The 13,245-nt window shown below is 45.8% G+C and overlaps 1 protein-coding gene across 5 annotated transcripts in view; it reads left to right on the top strand.

Moving 5' to 3' along the window:
- csf1rb (colony stimulating factor 1 receptor, b) overlaps window positions 1–13,245 on the top strand; it is an 81,865-nt gene that overhangs the window by 25,342 nt on the left and 43,278 nt on the right. For all 5 annotated transcript variants that reach the window (XM_051677948.1, XM_051677949.1, XM_051677950.1 and 2 more), the window contains one exon: window positions 5,653–5,763. In XM_051677948.1, coding sequence (XP_051533908.1) covers window positions 5,653–5,763 — 111 coding nt within the window. The remainder of the gene's footprint in view (window positions 1–5,652; window positions 5,764–13,245) is intronic.

The raw sequence follows: 13,245 nt of genomic DNA on the forward strand, positions 1-13,245 counted from the left end.
CAAATATTAAAACAGCAAATTATATTTTTTATGTGAACATATAAAACATAATTTTGACCCCCAGTCAAAATGGTCTAAAACCACCCCTGCACAAGATACTAAGGTTTTTTTTTTTTCAGAGAATGTATCTTGAAGATGAGTCTATCTTGTGGCACATGCAGATTTTAAGCATAAACAAGTGAAAAGAAATTAAACAGTATCACAAGAATTTATCTTGTTTAAAGAAAAAAAAGTTTTGATATTTTTATTGGAAAACAAGAACAAACAATCAAGTCATTAAGAATATGATTTTTGCAGAGAAGTGAAAACTAGATTTGCATTCCCTGAAGTAAACAGCAGAGCTTACAAGCCAACAGTAGAACTGTGTTAGAGTTCCCTATCTGTCACTCACTTGACGTTGTGTCGATGTAGTGACACTAGGGGTCACTCTTAGGAGCCCGAGACACCTCTGGTCTTTGATAAAAGGCCAATGAAAATTGGTGAGTGGTATTTGCATACCACTCCCCCGGACATACGGGTATAAAAGGAGCTGGTATGAAACCACTCATTCAGATTTTCTGAGCCGAACGGTCGATGTTTACTGAGCTGACTGTTCATTCACCTCTGCTGGATCTGACAGCGCATTTCAGCAGCTTCTCCCTCCTCTGCACCGGTGCACTGCAGAGAAGGCCCCTGGGTGCTTCGGCAGAAAAAAAAGAGAGTATATTTTTCTAAAAGAGCATATTTCTCTAAAAAAGCGGCACACGCGGAATGTCTTTTTAAAGACGCATCTTTTTAAAGATGCCTTTCCGTTTGTGTATTATTCCTGATTGCGGTCGTTACCTCTCAACTTCGGACGGTCACGATCGCTGTCTTTCGTGTCTGGGCGCGACCCACGCGGAGACAGTGTTCGTGGATGGATCATGTACTTACTGCGAGAACATGACCATGGCAATGTTGCAGTCGCGGCTTGCTTTCTTTCGTAAGAAAGCAAGCCACCCCAGCGGCTCCCCGCCTCGGTCCTTCTACCTACGGATATGAGGCCAGTGCGGCTAGCACTGGGGGCGATTTGGGGACCCCAATGGGACCACCTCCGCCGGGTATTCCCTCACGGACCTCCCATTCCCAAGCATGCTCGTCTGCCCCGATCGGGCTTCCGGACAAGTCCGCCGGCTCGTCTCACAGCGAGTTCGACCTCTTGTTCAGAGCCCGCAAAGCTGATGAGCTCTCAAGCGCAGCACCGGAGAGCAGGCTCGTCCAGTCGGACGCAGAAGCCTCAGCTGAGCTCCCCCACTCGGGGACGGTTGCCTAGTCACAGGCTGATGTGGAAATGATGGACATGCTTTCCTGGGCGGCCGCGAGCGTCAGGCTAGAGTGGAACCCTCCGCTCTCCCCTGAACCCTTGTGGCTCCATGATTGGTTCCTGGGCTTGCGGCACCGCTCAAAGCAGCCACACCACGCTCCAGTACCTTTCTTCCCAGAAGTGCACGAGGAGCTGACAAAATCGTGGGAGGCACCTTTTACTGCCTGGTCCCAATCTTTCAGCTCCCCCGCCCTAACTACCCTTGATGGCGGGGTGGCCAGGGGCTATTCGGAGATTCCCCCTGTGGATAAGGCGCTCGCGGTGCACCTATGCCCACAGAGCGCCGCCACCTGGTGCAGACGCCCAAAGCTCCCGTCCAAGGCCAGTAGGTTCATGTCGTCCCTGATGGCCAAAGCCTACAGTGCCGCTGGACAAGTCACCTCCGCCCTGCACGCCATGGCTCTCCTGCAGGTCCACCAAGCCAAGGCAATAAAAGAACTGCAGGAGGATAGTTCCGCCCCAGCTCGGCAACCGACCTCGCTCTCCGGGTGACGAAGGTCATGGCACGGTCTCTCGGGCGGCAATGTCCACCTTAGTGGTCCAGGAGTGCCACCTTTGGCTCAACCTGGTCGAGATGGGTAAGGGAGACAAGGCACGGTTCCTTGCTGCCCCTGTCTCCCAGGTTGGCCTATTCGGCGACACCGTCGAGGACTTTGCCCAACAGTTCTCGACGGTGAAGCAGCAGACGGAGGCTATCTGGCACATCCTGCCCCGGCGCGGCTCAAGATCCCGCACCCTGCCTGCTCGTTGCAAAGGGCATCCCCCTGTGGTGACTGCACTGACTCCGCCACAGCCCATCCCTTCGGCCCGGCCCTGTCCTGGAGCCCACCACAGGAAGCAGATGCCACCCGTCTCACGGCCGGCTGCCAAGAACCCACGGAAGGCTTCGAAGTGCCCCTGAGATGGACGACCCGGGGACGACGAATCCCACCTTGGAGCTGGTAAGCAGACCACTCCATCCCCCAGTTGAGGGCCGGGAGGAGAATCATTTGTTGCTTTCTCATTTTATTTCGCCGCATGCCCAAGTGTCTGCGGTACCCAACAGTTCAGCAAAAGAGCGGTTTCCTTGTTCCCTGGGTCATATAACCGGTGTGCACGGCCGTCATCATGACCACTGTCCACCTTTTCATCCTTGCAGGGTTGGCGCTCCAGTGGCTGTCTCCCCGCCCCTGCGCAACCAACTGTGGCACAAATCCACCCCCGATGTGACAGTCTCGAGTCTCGGGTCGCGAGGATAGGCCTCTTCCTCCCCCATCGCAGGCTGTTCCGGGGGTGGTCACAAGGAGCCAGGTAAGTGCTTTGATGTCCCTAGACTCAGCATGGCCACAACATGGTGTGGCACCTCAGGCTCCGCCCCGCCGCAAGGCCCCACCTGCCGGTACGTCCGATGAGATTGTCCCTTTGGTCCCCCTCGCGCAGAGCTTGGATGCGTGGCTTGCGAATTCCAATCCGTCGCGATGGCTGATCCGGACCAGTTCACCAGGCATCCGCCCAGGTTCAGCGGTATCCACTTCACCTTGGTGAAGGACAAAAACGCTGCTACCTTGCGCGTGGAGATCACCACCCTCCTACGGAAGGGTGCGATAGAACCTGTCCCTCCGGCCGAGATGAAGAAGGGGTTTTACAGCCCCTACTTCATTGTATCGAAAAAAGGCGGTGGGTTGCAGCCAATCTTGGACCTGCTCTGGAATCACTGGCCCCTGGATGGGATGCGGAAGACCTAAGCAGTCTACCACCCATGGTGGTAGACACAATCACTCAGGCTAGGGCTCCCTCTACGAGGCACCTGTATGCCTTTGAGTGGCGTCTGTTCCCTAAGTGGTGTTCTTCCTGACGGGAAGACCCCCAGAGATGCGCAGTCAGATCGGTGCTTTCCTTCCTGCAGGAGAGGTTGGAAGGGCGGCTGTCCCCTTCCACCTTGAAGGTGTATGTAGCCACTATAGCGGCACACCATGACACAGTGGATGGTAAGTCCTTAGGGAAGCACGACCTGATCATCAGGTTCCTGAGAGGTGCCAGGAGGCTGAATCCCTCTAGACCGTGCCTCATTCCCTCATGGGAGCTCTCTGTAGTTCTTCAGGGTCTACAGAGAGCCCCCTTTGAGCCTTTGTAGTCAGCTGAGCTTAAGGCACTCTCCTTGAAGACTGCCCTCCTGACTGCGCTCACTTCCATCAAGAGGGTAGGAGACCTGCAAGCGTTCTCTGTCAGTGAAATGTGCCTGCATTTCGGTCCGGGCTACTCTCACTCTCTACTCTCAGGGGCGCCTCTCTAACAGACATTTACAGAGCAGCAGGCTGGGCAACACCCAAAACCTTTGTGAGGTTCTACAACTTCCGGGTGGAACCAGTTTTGTCCCGTGTAGTGGCATGCACAAGCAGGTAAGTCCGGGACAGCCAGCCAGGTGTATAGCTTGCACATAGCGCCTTTCACCTCCCCTGAGCTGAAGATGTGCACCATTAACTCCCAGTAGTGTTCACAAACTGTGTTCCCTAGTTGACTTCCTCCGAGCCCTGTGGCAGTCGAGTTTTCGGAGAGACTCGCTGCCGGCCCAGTACACGTGCTAACTAAATCCCTGTACTGGGGTAGGTGCTCCGCATGTGGCGGTTCCCCGTAGGTAACCCCATGCGACGTACTTCTTCCGCTAATTCGTTTCCCTGTTGGCAAACTGCATCTTCCTTGGGCAGAGGCCCCTCTGCTCCAGTCTCCATGCTTGTAGTAACTCCTCCCCCGTAGGGTAGGACCTAACATGGGACTTCTCCACATGGCATACTTCCAACATAGCTCGGCAAGACCATGTGACGTATTTCCACTTAAATACCCCCCCTCTCTCTGGGCGAGGTGTGGTCTCCGCAGTGTCCTCCCCTTGGGAGGGACACCCCCCAACTAGGCCTGGCTACTCTCACAGTCGGATAATCCCCCTTTTTTTTAGGGAGTGGAAAAAAAGAGGGGATAAGAGGCCACGACTGGGTTAGCCTGTCTCTATCTTTTGGGTAGTCGACTTGTCCCAAAGGGCTGTTCAACACTCATAACAGTGTTGGGGGAGGTTACGTGTCGGCCTGGTGCACTGGCTACGAGGAACACAGTGGTCTGCCGTCACACAACGCCAGTTCACGTAACACAGTTCAGCCAGTTGCAGCATTTTGTATAGGGACCCCTAGTGTCACTACATCGACACAACGTCGAGTGAGTGACAGATAGGGAATGTCCTGGTTACTTGCGTAACCTCCGTTCCCTGATGGAGGGAACGAGACGTTGTGTCCCTCCTGCCACAATGCTGAACTACCCGCTGAAATGGCCAGACCTTGCCTCGGCTCCTCAGCATAAAACCTGAATGAGTGGTTGCATACCAGCTCCTTTTATACCCGTATGTCCGGGGGAGCAGTATGCAAATACCACTTGCCAATTTTCATTGGCCTTTTATCAAAGACCAGAGGTGTCTCGGGCTCCCAAGAGTGACCCCTATTGTCACTACATTGACACAACGTCTCGTTCCCTCCATCAGGGAACGGAGGTTATGCAAGTAACCAGGACGTTTTGTCTGAATATTGTGTAAATGAAATGCTGCATCAGAGCAATCTTTCTGTTGTCAAGAATATGTCCTGTTCTCCGTCTGCATACTAGAATCAGTGAAAATGTTACACCTCATCAGCTATAGATTTTTAAATAGATTCAACAAAGACAAGACCAATCACAATTCAATATGCAAATAGATGTTTGAAAAAAAAGCAAAAAAAATCAGAATTCTGAATTGAAATATCACAATGAGGTCATCGCTGCAAATTAGATTTTGAAAGTCAATGGGAGATTTTTAAACTTTAATCTTACATTTCATATTATAAAGTTTACAAAAAAAAGCACAACCAAGACTAAAATGATCTACAAAATAAAGTTTGAATTGAAACTTCAAAGCATAAAAATAAACAACTGAAAAAGGAAGCATTAAAAGGTTTTTCCCTACCACAAGGCAACACTGGTTCAAAGGAGAACAGCAAGAACCAACTTAAAAACATGGACAGTGGTGTCTGCTGCCTGGTCAAAGCATTGCATTACTGATATATTACTGATTGAATTGTGGGCCTTTAATCATTTGTCTCGCTGAAATGTTATTCACTTTGACACTAATCCAATTAACTGACTTGTTAACCCAATTTATAAACAGATGTTTTTACCTGCTAATTCTATGTTTTATGTTATGTTTTTCTTCAGTTTATTTATATAAAAAAAGAAAACATGGTACAATGAAGAGTAAGTAAACAAATAGCAATATTAATAACAAAAACAGCAAATGCATTCTCTTCTGAACCACACAGCTAGTGCCTGCTTTGAAGAAAAAGAAGCACTCATGTCTGAACTGAAGATCTTAAGTTATATTGGACCACATGACAATATAGTCAATCTTCTGGGGGCGTGTACTCAGGAAGGTAAGTCAAAGTCAGCTTTATTGTCATATAAATTATTGTTATAGTGGAGAAAAATGAAATGTGGTTTCCAGGAAAGCTTATCAGTGTATACAACAAATAAAGCACTGTTTTTAGTGGTCTGAAGAGGCCACTGCCTTTTTTCTGTGACACAGCAGCAAAAGAGGTCAGTCTGCATGTGTACATAGACTAACAATTAAAAATATTGCTGATTGAACAAAAGAGCACGTTCTGTGCGAACAGCCCCTAAGGGGGCTTTCACACTGGCAGGTTAGTCTGAAACGTGGTTCGCATGAAAAATTTGTAATATTGTAATAAAACCAGGCCATCACTAAGGGGCAAAGGTGAACTTTCTTTCTGTAGGCCAACAATTACACTGCCAACACCTTTTATAATAACCTGGTAACAGGCATGGATTAACCACAGGGCCGATAGGGCTGTTGCCCACAGGCCTCTAAACCCAAGGAGCCTCAAGCTCTAAACCATTGTTTTTGCATGCATTAAATGTTTAATAAAAAGAAAAATATGCCTTAATGGCCTAAATATGTGCACGGTAACTTTTTTATGGTTAACCACAAGAGTTCACAAAAACAATGCAAGGTGGACACATGCATTTGTTATTTGACATTATTCTAAACAATTATGAAGCAATTTGGGTAAATATAAGAGGACTATTTTAAAGTCTGTTGTAAAAGCCACACTTCCTGCTGCCAGGTGGTGGCACTATGACTGTGACCAAAAATAGTCACATCCATGTGATTAGCCCCCAAGACTAAACATACATCTCAATTTTGTTCTAAATCACACATTGCACACAGAAGATATGAGATACTACCTCTTTCCCATTTTCCGCCATTAATTTAATGCCTCGCCATGGCAACACCGTTTGATATATCAAAGATCTGTTCACAATTTAGCATCTTTAATGTCTTGGCATAATATTGTCTAAATGTGGTCATGGTCTCATGAATCCCCTAGGAGGAGGATTTGGTTAGTACAAGAGAGAGAGAATAAAGTGGCGGCACCGAAGCTGGTTTTGCGATCGAGTTTATCACTCAGAGACGCGGTGAACGGCTCATAAACTATCCCGTGGTCTTTGGTTCTTTAATGGATAAACTCAGTGTGCCAGTCTCACCCACGATGGTGGAAATATACAACAGTCCAACGTGGTTTGACTACAACACAGCAAATCTCATTCGTGATAACAGTACGATACAGTAATACCTTGAGTATATTTAGCAGCAATGAGCGGACTCGGTGGTCTGTAAACTGTATAAGCAATAACCTTGATACACAAGAATAACACACTATGATAATCTATCTCTGCCCAGATGTTAACCTCTTACTTGAATCGCATGAGGACGTGGGTAGAATGTGTGTTCATCCATCGTTTGACTCCGACTCGGTTCCTTGAGGCTCGGGTGATGACGGGAGGCCGTTTCCTTGCTCTGTCGGCGGGTGGTACGGCTGCGGATTCTCGGCAGGCTGGCGGAGAAATCATCTAAGTCGACTCGGTTGAAGAGGGAAGAGAAATCTTCTTTCTTCACTTCTGCAGGCAAACGGATGAAGATGCGGATTGTTCGGCGGTCTCCTTCGGATCCGTTAGCATGTTCGGTGGAACACGGAGAAATCTCAACTTGTCCAGCGAGATTGTATGGCCACAGTTTCAAGTCATATGTTACTTCCTTGTGCAACGAGGCTACACCTGAGAGCAGCAATGAGCTGCGTCTACGCATGGCACGCAATGTTGCTGGAAGCAACGCCCAGAAGGATCTCAGAGGTTTTTCTACTCCCGATGATGTCATGGTTGAGGGCGCGTTCTGTCATGCACCTCATCCAATAGGAGTTGAGAGTTCGATCCTTTGGAATTTCACACATAGGTGTAAAGTGAGCAAGACTTCATGGGATTTGTAGTCTGTTTTGGACTCCCTTTGTTTGATTTTGGCGTGGTTGTTATCAGTAAGGTTTTATGACTGTGTGTAGGCCTCAGTCAGGCTTTACGACTGTGTAGGCCTACCTTTGTCTTATATCTGAATACATGAGGCCGAGCACCTGCTTGGTGAGAACTATATTTCTGTACCAAGTTTGATGACTATAGGTGAAAATGGGGGTTACAGAGGCCGTCTTATACACACCTTTTAAAGGGGTCACTACAGAGCCCCCCCGCAACTTTGGCCCAGTCCTAATGGTTGACGACTCTGAAGTGTGTGCAAAATTTCATGAAATTTTAAGCATGCCAAGTGCCACAAAAACATCCAAATATAGGAAGAAAGGAATAACAATTAATGCGTTGCTATGGCAACAGTTTAAAATATCAAGTATCCCTTTACATTATTTACACCAGCAGTGTCTTGACTTTATTCTAAAGAATTTTGAAGCAATTCATGTAAACACAAGAGGGCTATTTCAAAGTCTGTTAAAAGTGCCATACTTCCTGCTGCCAGTTAGTGGTGCTATAACCGTACCCCATAATAGCTGCATCAATGTGATCAGCCTCCATTACCAAACATACAGTGGAATTTTCATTAAAAAATCACACAATGCACACAGAAGATATAAGACACTTCCTGTTTACCCTTTTTCGCCATAAATGTATTGTTTCGCAATGGCAACACCGTTCAAAATATCAAAAATCCGTTTGCAATTTAGCATCTATAATGTCTTGGCATGATGTTGCACAAATTTGGTCTCAGTTGCATGAATCCCCTAGGAGGAATATTTAAAAGGTCACAGCCTGCGATTTTCAGAAAATCCAAAATGGCCGACTTCCTGTTGGGCGGAGCTATTGATTGTGAGAATGAAAGTTGTTTGGCTTGATTAGAACTATATATGTCTAAATTTTGGTGACTGTAGCTGAAAATGGGGGTGCTACAGAGCCCCCCTTACATGCCCATTTTCAAGGGGGTGCTACAGAGCCCCCCTTACATGCCCCCGCTGCAACTTTTCCCAGCCCTAAAGGCCAACTACTCTGATGTGTGTGCAAAATTTAAAGAGTTTTCATGCATGTTAGGTACCCCAAAAGAACCAAAAACCTTGAAATGAATAATAATAATAATAATAATTATAGCTGCAAGCAGCAATGATGGGCCCAAGCGCAACTGGTCCATTTCCATTTGCGCTATAAAGCCCCCCTATGTGTGAACTTTTACCCAGCCCTAATGGCCAAAGACTGTGATGTGTGTGCAAAATTTCATGAAATTTTAAGCATGCCAAGTGCCTCAAAAACACCCAAATATATGAAGAAAGGAATAATAACAATAAATGTGTTGCCATGGCAGCACTTAGTTTAACATCATTTTAACATCATTGCTTTGCCATGGCAACCCTGTTCGATATATCAAAATCTGTTCGCAATTTAGCATCTTAAATGTCTTGGCATAATGTTGTCTAAATATGGTGACAGTCTCATGAATCACCTAGGAGGAGTATTTAAAAGTTCAGAGACTGCAATATTAAAACATTTTTAAATGGCTGACTTCCTGTTGGGCAGACCTAATGACTATAATTATGAAAGACTTGATGAGAACTACATATGTACAAACTGTGGTGACAGTAGGTGAAAATGGAGGTGCTACAGAGGCTGTCTAACACACCCATTTTAAAGGGGGCACTATAGAGCCCCCTACATGCCCATGCGTGAACTTTTACCCAGCCCTAATGGCTAACGACTGTGATGTTTGTGCAAAATTTCATGAAATTTTAAGCATGCAAATTGCCTCAAAATACAAGAAAGGAATAATAACAATTAATTTGTTGCCATTGCAAAATTATTTAAGATATCAAATATCCCTTGACAATTTTAAATGCTGTTAAAAGTGCCATATTTTCTGCTGCCAGTTGGTGGCACTATGACCGTGACCCATAATAGCCACATCAATGTGATCAGCCTCCGTTACCAAACATACAGCTGAATTTTCATCAAAATCATACAATGCAGAAGATATAAGGTACTTCCTGTTTCACATTTTTTGCCCTTAATTTATTGCCTTGCCGTGGCAACACCGTTCAATATATCATAAATCAGTTATCAATTTTGCATCTTCAATGTCTTGGCATAATATTGCCTAAACTTGGTTACAATCACATGAATCTCCTAGGAGGAGTATTCAAACGTTCAGGGCCTGCAATTTTAAAAGAAAAATGCACATTCAATCCAAAATGGCCGACTTCCTGTTGGGCGGATCTAATGACTGTAATTTTGAAAGTTGTCCAGCTTTATGAAAACAAAATATGTAGCAAGTTTGGTGACCGTAAAAGAAACTAACCCCATCACTTTTGTCAAAAGGTGGCGCTATAGAGCTCCACAGCCACACCAATGTGTTAACTTTTGCCCAAGCCTAATGGCCGACAACTCTGTGTGTGCAAAATATCATTAAAATTCAAGCATGCCAAGTACCTCAAAAACGTGAATATACATAAAATGGAATAATGACATTTAATGTGTTGCCATGGCAACACTAGATATCAAGAATCCCTTCAGAATTTTACATCTGCAGTGTCTTGACATTATTCTAAAAACATTTGAAGCAATTCAGGTAAACATAAGAGGGATATTTCAAAGTCTGTTAAAAGTGCCACACTTCCTTCTGCCAGTTGGTGTCGCTACAACCGTGTAGCAAATTAGCTTAAAAGGGAATTATTTATAATTAATTATAACTGGTTATAATTAATAATAAATATTTAGATTAGATCTTAGAATTAACTGTAGCAGAATCGATATTACAATTACTTGATCTGTCCGTCCAGCGAGCAGACAATATAATTATTTATCAACTCTTGGAAGATTACTTTCCTGGCCAAGGAAAAATAGCCTTCCTACTTATACAGTGCTAGCAGTAGTTTAGCATGTAGCAAGGAGCAACATTCAGTGACTTTGAATTGTGAGTGGAACACAGAGACAATCAATTGTGAATATAAGGGATTTAATAAATGAAACTATAACTAACATACAAACAAACTAAGCAAAACATACATATATAGAATGAAGGAAAGTAAGGAAAAGAGAGAGAGAAGAGCAGAGAATGGCAGTATTTCACGTCAGTTAACCACAACCTAAATGAGAATCATCAGAGGCACAATTCACCTTAAAAGGGGTTCAAACTTAAACGCGCATCTAATCAGTTGTAAATGGTTACTTGCATTGGTTTGTTGCTGAATAAGAGTCTTGATGCGGTAGACGAGGTTCTCGACGATTTCTTTAGGAGTGAGTTGAAGAAGTCCACAGCAAATCCACAAAGTTACTTGAAGGTAAACACTGCCAAAAGGTTAAACTCAAGAGAGAGTTTTGGAGTGTGTTGGTCTCAAGAAGAAGAGTTTTGAGCGATGATTAGTCTGCACTCTGGAGTTTTGATAGCTCATTGCCGCACCCATTTTGTGGGTGGAGTGGCCAATCAGAGGCATGCATTTTGAGCGGGAGAAACATCCTTTGTCTCCGTTTATGGCCCATTCGCATTTTATTGCTGATCTGGACCGCTAGTGCAGCTTTTAATTCAAAACATAATAAGAATTGTTCGATGCATTTCACGATCACATGGTGTACATTATTGTGTGAGAAATAAAGGGAAGATCATTTTGATACCAAGAAGGTAACCTCCGGACGATATTAAAGCAGAGATACACTCATACACTTGAATATAGGCATTTAACGTCCAACTAATACAAGTAAAGGGTTTTAACTAAGTTAATATGATAGGGGAATATACATACAACACATGCATATAGCAGATACATTTATAACTGCTTACTATGGCCTAAATGGAGAAAATGTCTTTAGGTGTGTGTGTGACGTGTATTGGAATTACTGGAGACAGACAACTGCTCTGGTGCCTGGCACAAGGGGGTCACCCCCCTTTCTGTGGAATGTGTTTGAAGCTTGATGGAGACACTTCAGAGGAGACCTGTTTTAGCATCCTTTTGATAGTGATAAAGACCATCTGCAATTTAGCACCCATATAAATGTAAACGCGGAGGCCAGGTCAGTAATTTATATGCAAATGTCAAAAGGCTAAAAGGTTTTTTTTCAAACAAAGTGTAATTAGCCATCACTGATCTTACACAGACGTTACAGACTCCCCCTTTTTGGCTGAAGATGCTCTGAATTGAGACATCATCAGACAACAGTGGATCATGATGGTTAAATGGCAGGTGGGTGGTGAAGGCCGGATGGCAGGTGGATCCTGATGGTTAGATGGCAGGTGGATCATGAAGGTTAAAAGGCAGCAGTGCACCTGTTCATGGACATTTGCACCCCGTTGACTCTGTTAAACAGGACAAAGGCAAGGCTGAGTGTCAGGGTGTACCCAATTGCTGTGGCGAGGCTCGGCGCCCTCTAGGGCAAGTTCTGAACTCTGATTAGTGACAGGATAGATTGTGGGGGGTTTTCCCATCTTTTCAGAAGCAGTTCTTTGTTTGGCATAGGCCTTATGGCTTAAGTCTCGCAGCTGTTGGGTGGACATAGTCCGTGGGCAAGCCAGAACCCCCAAATGGTGACTCACTGTTGGGTGCAGGTTCCGGAGGAACAGAGTTTTGAAATTGAATTCTTCTTCCATTCCTGGCTCATTCCGTGCTCCGAAGTATGCTTGTCTGAGCCTGTTGTAGAAAGACTGCGTAGTTTCCTGTTCCATGGCCGTAATCAGCCCTTGCTCTGATTCTGGGTCAGAGAATTCTTTAATCAAAGCCTGCTGCAGTTGCTGGTAATCCACTTTGACTGTTTCTGGCTGTCGGTCTAGAAAGCTCCGGACTTCACGGCTGGCGGTGATTCTGAGCAGGTAGAGTCTATCTCGTGTGGTAACATTGGCAACAGTTTGCAAGTGAAAATCAATGTCTTTTAAATAGTCGTGCACATCGTGGCCTCCTGCAGGGCTTGGAGTGAAAGTGGGAATGTTTCTAGCCAGCTTATCCAATTCTTTAGATGACACACCGTGACTGGAAGACAGCCTTTGGAAAGGCTCCCACCCCCTTTCTGCTGCTGGGGGTTCTGGGATGCTGGCAGGTGATGTCTTGAGCAGTGGGCTCTCTTGTCTAGGAGGTATCAGTCTACTGGTTAGGGGAAATTCTGTGGTGTGCATTTCCCTTTCAGAGTCACTTTGCAGTCTATATGAATATTTAAGCTCTCGGTGAACTGTGTCACGTTCTTCTTTCAAATAGTCTCTTTGTTGGGCCAGGGCACTGACTTCAGCCCGGGCACTTTGCAGGTGGCCCTCACAGGCCTTGGCCCTGGCTTCTCTTTCTTTAAGTTCAGTCGCTGCTCTCCTCAGGAGAGCCTCAGCTTGCTGGAGTTTTTTACTCAGCTCCTCTCTGGTGTCCTTTTCCTGCTGCTCTCGTCATGCTGTATCTACACGGAGATCAGTCAGGGCGTTCTGGAGTCTCTCTACTTCCTCCTGCAGCTCTGGGTCCTTTTCGTCCGCTGTCCTGTGCTCGTGCTGAGTCTCCGAGGTTAGCTGGTCCAGTTGACTCTGAGCGCGCATCCAGTTTCTCTGAGCTTCC

This window comes from Myxocyprinus asiaticus, chromosome 38, assembly GCF_019703515.2.
Source record: "Myxocyprinus asiaticus isolate MX2 ecotype Aquarium Trade chromosome 38, UBuf_Myxa_2, whole genome shotgun sequence".
Lineage (NCBI taxonomy): Eukaryota > Metazoa > Chordata > Actinopteri > Cypriniformes > Catostomidae > Myxocyprinus > Myxocyprinus asiaticus.